At 38.4% G+C, this 11,678-nt stretch overlaps 1 protein-coding gene across 1 annotated transcript; it reads left to right on the top strand.

Annotated features, from left to right (window-relative positions):
* Positions 1 to 769: 769 nt before the first annotated feature.
* On the top strand, positions 770 to 10,660 carry LOC128204257 (copine family protein 2-like). The gene is made up of 7 exons (XM_052905661.1): positions 770 to 921; positions 3,311 to 3,459; positions 3,885 to 3,985; positions 5,221 to 5,337; positions 6,971 to 7,102; positions 8,215 to 8,320; positions 10,093 to 10,660. Exons 1-7 carry the CDS (start codon positions 887 to 889, stop codon positions 10,299 to 10,301), a joined length of 849 nt encoding a protein of 282 aa, XP_052761621.1. The 5' UTR covers positions 770 to 886; the 3' UTR covers positions 10,302 to 10,660.
* Positions 10,661 to 11,678: the final 1,018 nt, after the last annotated feature.

Genomic DNA, 11,678 nt, shown 5'->3' with positions numbered 1-11,678 from the left:
CGCTTCCGTAACAAGCCGACTAGACTGCATGAACACATCATCAGTATATACGATATACGCTTCCATAACAAGCCGACTAGTCTACATGATCACTTAATCAGTATATACGATATACGCTTTCATAACAAGCCGACTAGACTACATGAACACGTCATCAGTATATACGATATACGCTTCCATAACAAGCCGACTAGTCTACATGATCACTTAATCAGTATATACGGTATACGCTTCCATAACAAGCCGACAAGACGACATGATCACTTAATCAGTATATACGATATACGCTTCCATAACAAGCCGACAAGACTGCATGAACACAACATCAGTATATACTTAATACGCTTCCATAATAAGCCGAATACACTACGTGACCACGTCATCAGTACTAGGCTTCCTGACCAAATCACCAGTTTATATGATAAACGCTTCCATAGCAAACCGACTAGACCACATGATAGTGTTACCACTATTTATGATATACGCTTTCATAACAAACCGACAGCTCTACATAACAACATTCACTGTATGTACGACATACGCTTCCGTACTTCACTGTTACAGGTCACGTTTTTTTTCTTTTATCTTATCAGGTATGTAATACCGATCTTGTCTTTACCGTGTTAAACTTAAAACACAGTTTAAAGTTAATTTTTCGCTAAATATTTCGCTCTGGTTAATTCTGTAACTTAAGAAATTATAAAAAAACTCAATTGTCAATAGTATTTTGAATATAAACAATGCTACAAATGTTGAACGGTTGATTTAAAGTGTATCTGATTTTGGACAAAAACCTATCTTTCGTGATAAGAAAGGATTTGTTTCTTCCTTTTTGATAAAGGAATTGTTCAACTCAGTGAGATTTGAATTTTGTCAACTTTAATATATGGCAGGCGAGGTCGGAGGTAGGAAATCTGGAAGGTAAGATTTTAAACGTTATAGATTATGTTTCAATGATAATGCGTTTAAAGCTTAAAGGGTTAATTTAGAATTAACTTCCATCATTTATCTGACTTTAAAACTCACTCCATTTCAAGTTATGCTGAGTTTTACGGGTCGTTTTATAAAACTCACTCCATTATTATGCTGAGTTTTACGGGTTGTTTTTAAACTCACTTCATAATTATGGACTATATTAACCTATGTGTATACAAGGTTAAACTCAAATTTGAATGGTAATGTACTCAGTATGTATAACATTATTGTGAAATGTTCTGTACATATCGATGGATTTATGCGAAAAGGTTCTAAGTGACATTAAATAAAGAAAAAGGTAGAACCTTTTCGCTTTCGCCCCTCGATGTGGAGTTTATTGATGAAACTAAAATTCGCGTATCAACTACAGGTATAAAACATGTAGCTTTTCAAATTTGCAAAAATACAGTATACAGCAAATATTTCAATACACTCAACGATATCTTAAAATATCATTTAAGGCTTTTTTTGATAAATGCACACTTTTCAATCAACGCTAAGTTCATTGTTTATACATGGCCTATGGTCTTATATCACTTAAAAGGCAAGTCGTGAATTTGTTTAAGATTTCGTCTTGTTTAAGGTAGCTTTGCTATGCTTAACCGCAGCTGACTAAAACTGTCGCCTTAAAGCTGCACTCTCACAGAATGATAGTTTTGACAATTTTTAGTTTTTGTCATAGAATCAGCTGATTTTTTAACCAATACTGACATTAGAACATATCACAATTATTTGGAAAACTCCCGAAAAACTCATTTTTCATTAAGCGTTAGTACCGCTTTTATCCATAAAATAGCGATTTTCGAACATAAATATGAATAACTGCGATCTGATCTATTGTCAGCAGTCTTGTATCACTGGTTTTCAGACATTTACGCAAAATTTGGTTTATTACAAGACAAAAGAAATGTTGTCAAAACGGTCAATCTGTTAGAGTACAACTACAAAGTTAGAGTGTTAGCGAATGCAGTTTAAGCCTTCTATAAGTGACCTACCCCCCCACCCCACCGCTCAACTGTGTATAGTACTCAACCTCTGTTTATTAATCTTTATCTACTTGCCTTGATCCCTCTTATCAGATCTCCGATCTGCGTATCCTGCTGTGCAGATTTAGAAGTTTTATAATGAAAATGGACCCTAAAGGCCCCTGAACAATGAAACGAATACACAGGAAATTGGCCCCTACTGTGACACCAGTGCAGATGCACAGCAGGGGATTAAAATGCCACACATTCCTTAAACTAGGCCTTTAAGATATTTCTCGCAACACGTATACAAAAAAAATGCTGATCATGGACACGGCGTGTCAATCTAGTTGATTCACAATTTGTTCAATGTGTGATCTATTTCATACACGTTCGAGGGACGATTAATAATTACGTAGACTGGTCCCATCTTTTTTATACTACTTGCAACATTTTTAATTGGTACCATTTGAAAGAGCAAACCTTTCTATTTGCTGCCTTGATTAGAATAGCATAACATAGCATGACATAGCATAGCGAGAAACAACTGGATAAAATGCAACATAGTAACGCGCTGTCGGCCCAGATGACGTTTTGTGGTACGTATGCTGAAATAAAATCTTAATAAAATAAATATCAGCTACATAAATTCTTAAAAAAACGGAATTTTGTTTGACGACGTTTCGGCTCATACAAGGTGGACCGTGCTGTCATCTTCAAAATCATGAGCATTGGGAGCAGCTTTAATGCAGGGTTTTGTGAACCTACCGGCACTAATAGCGAATTTAGGGGGAGGGTGCGCACCACCCTAAAATAGTCCAAGTTTACTCTTTATGGCAATATCGGAGAAAACAGTTATACTATACGCGCATTCCGGACTAGATATTGATTAAAAATACCCCAACTCCCGTGCTAACATTTTGGTAGGGACGGCCGGATGTCAAAAAGTTGTGTGCCTGAGTAATCCCCTCTCCAATCGGATCCGTCCTTGAAAGACAAATATTAGGTCAACTGCAATCAGGCTACACGAACAAGTACAACTAAAGTTTCGCAACACTCTCTTATTACCACATTTAACATTTTAATTTTTAAACAATATCAGGCAACACCGTCCCTGGTTCAAGGCGGCTGGTACGACATACTAAAATGACCCAGTATCCCTCTATACAATAATAACTGGGGTTATTTTTCTATACAGAAAAAAAAATGTTATTGTTTTTTGTTGTACAAAAATGTTTATTTCATGCGGAGGTCCTGGACTGCTAAAGCGACGGTTATAACGGGTTTGGGGGATGAAGGGAAGGTGGTGGGAGTGTTTACTCGTGACCTGAAAAGTCGTCGTTCAAACGCAACTTTCGTCTCGATTACAGGCGTTCGGTGTTCCTGGAGTCGATGAGCGAGTGTGAGGATGTTGACGAGAAAGTCATGTTCCGGACAATTGCAGACAAGTTCCAAACTCTCAAGGAGGTTACCACCGCCATACAAAACGTCGGCCTAAAGGAGTGTGGCCTTATATTTGGTAGGCATCAACACTTCCACCACTCCCATCATCATCATCATCATCATCATCATCATCATCATCATCATCATCATCATCATCATCATCATCATCATCATCATCATCATCATCATCATCATCATCATCATCATCATCATCAAAACCACCACCACCACCACCATCATTAACAATAACAACAAAACTAAAACAACAACAGCACCACCTGCACCACCAGCAGTAAAAACCACCAGCACCACACACCACAAGCAGTAAATGCAGTAGAAGCAGTAGCAGCAGTAACAGCAGTGTTTCAGTTACGAAGTATTTGCCGTATTCAATATCGTCTTCATTATCGTATTCAATATTCTTATCATCATTTTCTGCATTTAAATCAGGGTTAGCCAGATACCCCTACTACATGTACTCATACGTGTACTATCATCCAGGTATCGACTACACGCTGAGCAACCGTATGCAGGGTAAGGACACGTATGATGGCCTGTCCCTCCACGACGTCCAGCCGTCCAGGACCAACCCTTACCAGGAGGTCAGTTTGTAGGAGAAACACTCTGTTTAAATCACGTTTAATTACACGTAATAGATACAGTACGAGATTTTCCTCAAAAGTGTCCTTTTACAGACGTAAGAAGCTGTTTCGCTAGAACGAACACCAATTTTGTCCGAGGCGAAATTGGTCTTTGTCTTAGCGAAACGGTTTCTTAAATTACGTCTGTAAGAAGAAAAACACGAGTAACCGTAACTGACTTATACGACGATAAGTGCATTGCATATATAAGTGAGCAAATAAATGCATTAACAAATAAATAAATACAGACTGATAAGTAGATAAATAGCAATATTTTTTAGATTATTACCACGGCCTTTCTAATTACAATGTATCATCTAGTGGGATTACTCGAAATTATCGTGCACGGTATTAAAGATAACTGAAACTACTGATTGTTCTAGGGATTGTTAATGACAGTTCTAGGGGTTTCCTACTGATTGATCTAGCGACTGTAAATGACAGCTCTAGGGATTGTAAATGACAGTTCTAGGGGTTTCATACTGATTGTTCTAGGGGTTGCAAATGACAATTCTAGGGGTTTCCTACTGATTGATCTAGCGGTTGTAAATGACAGTTCTAGGGATTGTAAATGACAGTTCTAGGGGTTTCCTACTGATTGTTCTAGCGGTTGTAAATGACAGTTCTAGGGGTTTCCTACCGATTGCTCTAGGGGTTGTAAATGACAGTTCTAGGGATTGTTAATGACAGTTCTATTAATAACTACTGATTGTTCTAGCGGTTGTAAATGACAGTTCTAGGGGTTTCCTACCGATTGTTCTAGGGGTTGTAAATGACAGTTCTAGGGATCATAATTGTAAAAAAGTACCAAAATGTAAAAACAAAATGTGTCGGAGACCGGGTTCAAACCCGTGTACACATTGCAGTCCAGCGTCGTATCCACTGAGCAACGACGGCTTACTCTATTTGGGTGACAAAATTAAGCTATACACCTACCTCGGTAATAACACCGACTAGCCAATCACGCATAAGGAATGAAATCTACCTGGTAGACATACCCAGTAATATTTTTTAATGGAAAAATACGAAATACCTGCTATTAAAACTTAAATACATTATAAACTATGTGGTACTTCAGTAAGTAAGTTTCAATGCATTGTACACATCGATGCCAAGTTTATGTCGGTTTTCGACAATTTTCTCTTTTTTTCGCTATTTTTTCATACGGAGTACAGCCCCTTTAAGGATTGTTACAGGTTATTTGTATACTTGGAGAGACGCTGGAACCTTTTGATGATGACGGAATCATCCCGGTGTACGGATTTGGAGACAGGATTGTTAAGGACAAGGGAATATTTCCGCTCAAAAAGGACGTGAGTATAAATATCGTCATTACCTGAAAGAAAAATTAACTTTAAGAAAAAAATCAAAAATTACAGTTTCGTAGAAGCAACAGACCATTTGTTCAGATAAGCAGCAACAACCATTAAATTAGTTCAGTCGAAACTCGCTATGTCGATTTCTTTTATATCGATGGTCTTGGTATGTCAAAATGATTTCGAATGCGTTGGGTTCGGTTGGAGATATTTGGTATTTCGGATATATCGAATTTTCGTTATCTCGAAGTATTCCACGAGGTCCCAACGATTTTAAGATATCGAGTTTTTACTGTAGTAGCTATTGCAGGCGTTTTAACTGTTCCAATTATAATGGGTTTATACCCGTTGATGTCATTCGGAACTCCTCGACCATTTTCCATCGAAAACATACCCGGCTGTATACCAGTACATCAGTTGAAGTAGCCCGTGAAATTTTATATTGCAGTGTTTTAATTGTGTATTACAAAGTCCAAATTGATTTTCGTTACATAAATAATGATGATTCACAAGAGTTAATTCATTAGGTTTAATTGCTTAATTGAACTTACTACGCGATCTACTTACAGCGTAGTTGAATGTTTAGTTTTTAACATTGTGAATCGTTCATATACATCCTAGGCATTCGGAGCTCCTCGGCCATTTTTATCGAGAACAACCACGGATGGTTATGGGCGGTTTACATTGTCCGAAATCGGTACACTTTAACAACGCTGCAAGTAGATGTTTGCAATAATACACTTCACTGACAATCAATTTAAACTTAGATCTACAAGTACAAGCTTAAACACTACATTTAGTTAATGATGTAATTCAATAATTCACGAACTACTTCAACTGATGTACCGGCATATATCCGAAGTTGTTTTTGTTAAAAGAAAAAAGGGCCGAAGACTTCCGAATGCATCCGAGGTTGTTTTTGATTAAAAAAAAATGGCCGAGGAGTTCCGAATGCATCAGAGGTTGTTTTTGATGAAAAATGGCCGAAGACTTCCGAATGCATCCGAGGTTGTTTTTGATGGAAAATGTCCGAGGTGTTCTGAATGCGTTGGAACATCACCATTAGTTATCAAAGTTGTAGAAGATCATAGAAGAAAGAAAACTATGAGAGTATATAGTGTCATGCAGTACAAGAAACAAGAAACAAACTCACAAACTCAATTTGACAAAAGCAGTAGCAGGAGAAGGAGAAATGGCATTCATTTGGGAAACAGTATCAAAATCAGGATATTTAGGTCACCTTAAGCAGCCCGGGTTCGATTCCCGGCCTGGGCGCATGTGACTTTGGTTTGTGTTCACCAAGCCGGACAAGTGGGTTTCCTCCGGGTACTCCAGTTTTCCCCACAACACAATACCTCACTCTCGCGTAAAATCGTGCCAACGAGAGTGATTAATACAATGTTGTAATAACTTGTTTCATATTATCGTTTTAAAATAAATAAGTTTAAACTAAAATCAGGAGATTCTGGAATGATACTAATTCAGGTTGAGGAATCACGTGACTTAATGGGGTTCTCACATGAGTCGCCACGAGTCACAACCGATGTAAACAAACAATTATTTGCCCTTTATTTCTAAATAATTTTTTTACAGAAAGATATGCAATTTAATTAATGCGTTCTTCCTGCAGGGTGAGTGTGACGGTTTTATGGAAGTCCTGGACGTATACACGGAAGTGACTCCCTCAATCAAGCTGGGAGGCCCGACCAATTTTGCCCCCCTCATACGGCAGGCTGTGGATATCGTCAAGGACAAACGACAGGTATCAGGCTCCTCTTGGTTTCTTTGAATATCCTTATAGATAATAATTACCTAATGAAGCCTTACTGATTTGACTGAATACGACTATCCGACAACAGAGGTGGATCATAGCCTCGACCATTATCCAATAGATATGACCTCGGAAATATTATGTGTCTTTAACAATAGTCCATCATAGCGGCGTCAATATTGAAACTTGGTGTATGTGTTTAAACCGTCGATGGAATTTTAAATTGAATCCATTGCGAAGAGTATTGAGTTGTTTACTTTTAATTGTAATATTTTTCCATGTTTCTTCAAACCGAAATTAGGACACTAAACAAAAAAAAATCATTTCAGTACATTGTTATTGAGTGGGTCTACTTAGCGTAATGATAAATGAGTTAATCGCCGGCGGCCTCATCACATGTTCGTATATCTTGAAGTATTTTCCGTAGCTTGCCGGAGATTGCCGATTTGTTACGATTGTCTATATTCATTCTAATAAAAAGGTCAGTAAGCTGAGGACTGAACATGGCTAACAATAGTTTAACGTATTAACTAAAGACAACGAGACTATAGACATTTGGTCTGTCTTGCGTAAATAAAAAACCGAAATATAATCAAATCTTGTAGTCAAATATGGTCGCCGTCATGTTATAATTAATGTTCTACGTAAAAGCTGCTCTCTCACAGATTAAACGTTTTGACAATTATTTTTATTTTTTGTCTTGGAACGAGCCATATTTTTGCGAAAATTCATGGAAACCAGTTATATAAGACTGCTGTCGAAAATTTAGATCGCAGATTTTTATATTTAAGTTCAAATATTGATGCTTTATTCATTTTTATTAAACCGTTAGTAACGGTATAAGCAATAAAACATTGATTTTCGAACGCGATCTGATCTTTTGTCAACAATTTTTTTTTTATAATTGGTTTGCAGATATGAACGCAAAAAAATTCTCTTTCCAAGATTTAAATAAAAAAGTTGAAAAACGGTAAATCTGCATGAGTGCAACTTTGAAGTTGGTTTCTATCATTACAACGCCAGTTCTTCCTAGTGACTATTGCCAATGTAATGATGTGACGCATTTCACAAGTGACTGACTTTTATTTCCGGTAATTGCGCAGTACCACATACTGGTAATTGTCGCAGACGGCCAGGTGACAGACGAAAAGGAGAACATCCAAGCAATCGTGGAGGCGTCCGAGTTTCCACTTTCCATCGTTGTCATTGGTGAGAGAAAAAGTTGCCTTAGAGCTTATGGTAGCTTCGATAATGAGTGTGTGTAAACCACGTCATTAATTACGACATAAATGCTACGTAGGAATGCAACATTTTGCTGATAATTGGGATTCAGGGAAACGTGTTCATCATCATTTGGGCATCTGTATGTTTCCCTACCATGAGCATAGATGGCAGTATCGGCCAGGGAGTATCGGTCATGTAGGGTCAGGGAGTATCGATCAGGCAGGATCAGGGAGTATTGGTCAGGCAGGGTCAGAAAGTATCGACCAGGCAGGTTCAGAGAGTATCGGTCAGGTAGAATCAGGGAGTATCGGTTATGCAGGACCATGTAGTATCGGTCAGGTAGGGTCAAAGAGTATTGGTCAGGTAGAGTTAGGGAGTATCGGTCATGCAGGACTATGTAGTATCAGTCAGGTACGGTCAGAGAGTATCGGTCATGCAGGACCAGGTAGTATTGGTCAGTTAGGGCCAGGTAGTATCGTCATGTAGGGTCAGGGGGCATCGATCATGCAGATATAGAGAGTATCGGTCAGGGAGTATCGGTCAGACAGGGTCAGGCAGTATCGGTCAGGGAGGTCAGGGAGTATCAATCCAGCAGGGTCAGGTAGTATCGGTCAGGTAGGGTCAGAGAGTATCGGTCAGGCAGGGTCAGAGAGTATCGATCAGGCAGTATCGGTCAGGGAGTATCGGTCAGGCAGTATCGCTCAGAGAGTATCGTACAGACACGGTAAGGGCTTGTCGATTAGGCAGGGTCAAGGAGTATTGATCAGGCAGGGGCAGAAAATATCGGTCAGGGAGTTTCGGTCAGGAAGTATCGGTCAGGTGGGGGTCAGAGAGTATCGGTCAAGCAGTATCGGTCAGGGAGTATCAGTCGGGCGGGGTCAAAGAGTATCGGTCAGGCAGTATCGGTCATGCAGTTTCGGTCAGGCAGGATCAATTAGAGAGTATCGGTCAGGCAGTATCGGTCAGAAAATATCGGCCAGGCAGTATATGCATAATACGATTAAAACAGACTTATGTTTTATATAATTAAATCAAACTTTGACCTTCACTGATCGATATTGCAAGCTATGGCCACGAGTGTGCGTCTTCCACTAATTGTAAAAATGCTAATGAATATAGCTCACAGTGGGTGTTAAAATTTCTTTCTTTCAAATCGGTGAAAGGTAACCGATACCTTTGAGTTGTCCCTTTTCATCTCCGTTATAACTGGGAGATGTTTGCTATAGTGAGATACATTATACATACACCTCAAGGAGGCAAGTGTCTCTAAAGTTTAAATAAAAAGGTACAGATTTGAAAACAATAACACAATCCTTATATTTAGATTATAGTATATCGATATTGTCCATATTGTAAATATATTGTAAAGGACGACTTTCACTTTCTTCTTGTATGTCCATTGTATTAAAGTTTTAACATTATATTCTATTCTGCAGTCGAACCACATTGGTTCGAACTCGTTTGGCTCGAATTCATCGTTGGCTCGAATTGGATGTTAAAAACCCATTTCTTTCAACTAACGGTAATAACTCCCGCTTGCCTCGATTTTTTTAGAGGCTCGAAGCATTTTCGCCGGTTCCTATGAATTCGAGCCAACGCGGTTCGACTGTACTTTTGGTTTCGGAATATAATGCTCCATCTAATTTTGAAAATGGCATTTTACATGCTAGTATCTAACTGTCGTACTGGTCTGAACAACGCTATTACAGAATTCTGGTACACGAGGCATGGGCATTTCACGACTCACCTATTTTCAGGGGTAGGGGACGGACCCTGGGACATGATGAATGACTTTGATGACAAGATATCAGAGCGAAAGTTTGACAATTTCCAGTTTGTGGATTTTAACAAAGTGAAACAAGGCGCGCGGAACCCCCAAGCGGCCGTTGCGCTAGCGGCCCTGATGGAAATCCCCGACCAGTACAAGTACATTAAGGACTTGGGTTTGCTGGACAAAGTAGTGTGAATACTTCGTCTGGGAATATGAAGGGAAACATGTCTTCAATGGACACTGGAAACAGTTTCTGTTTAAAATTTGTTTTAGTGCAATTTGGTTGGCAGCTACAAAATCTGGTATAGAACTAACACGAGTCGTTGCTGGGTTTATACTGCAATATACATTCTCTTTCAGAGTGTTAAAGAGACTCATGGTTTTGGACAAAAATATGTTTCCCGGTGATGCATCTGAAAACTCATGTTTTATAATTATTTTAATCTTTGATACCGAAATTACAGAGAGAAAAAATATCATTTTAGTATGAAAAATATTCTGGTAGTAGTGGTAAGCGAGCCCGCTCCGGAACAGTCAATAAAAATAGAAACTGATACATAAGTTGACGGATATTTTAACCTTTATATAATACATTGGTAGCAATACATGATTATGTTCATAATACAATCACGCTACAGCATGTTAGTGAATCGCGTTACTAACGTTTTCAAAAATTGTGGACCTAGACAATATTTGAGCAATCATCAAACACTGTCGAAGAAGTCTATCTAACCCTAAATGCCATAGTGAACGTTATTATATATTGATGTCGTTGTTCAACTCATGTTTGTATGATAAGCGATCCATATTTCCTAAACAACTAGGAGGATTTCATGAAAATTGGTTCAAATATCTATCTCATCAAGACAAATCGCCATACATCATGCCCGAGGGTCGGATTTTTAATGCAAACAGGAAACACGTGATTTAATTTGTTTCTTGCATATCTAAAAGTTCAAACCTCCGAAAAAAAGATGACGTTGAAAATGATGTTTTTACATTTCACCAAAATGTATGTGCACTATTGTTTAATGATGCAATGAGTGGAATGTTACATTTCAGATTGCAAAATCTAGATAATAAGAGGAAATAGAAGTGGTGCGTTGGTAGGCGTGATATAGCATGGATGGGTTGCCAAATACAAATTTCCAGCACGCAAAAGTTCCCGGAAATGCATATCCGGTGTGCACAAATCAATGCATTGGTGCGTGGTTGTTGAGTTTATTTATTCTTGCACTCGGGGTTTCTTTTTTAGCGATGCGGCGGGTAATCGATCCTGCGATACCTGGATCGACAGTCAAGATTGTAACCATTAGACCACATATTCTAGGAATGTTCATTCAAATCATTCTAAAACTTGTTTTTTTATTAATTTTACGCACTCCGATTAGCTACATCACAACCCGATTAGCAAACATTGTTTTTAGATTTAACTGATATGTAATAGCTGTCCGAAGGCAGTAATCAATAGTGTTCTTATCCGTGTTATTAGTCATGCCTCAGTAATTCTAATCAGTTCATTGGTTAGTTATTTTTACAGTCCAATCATATCACTTGGATTGTAATTTTGAA

This window comes from Mya arenaria, chromosome 10, assembly GCF_026914265.1.
Source record: "Mya arenaria isolate MELC-2E11 chromosome 10, ASM2691426v1".
Lineage (NCBI taxonomy): Eukaryota > Metazoa > Mollusca > Bivalvia > Myida > Myidae > Mya > Mya arenaria.
Note: the sequence above shows the minus strand (reverse complement) of the source record. Positions and strands in the feature narration are given on the sequence as shown.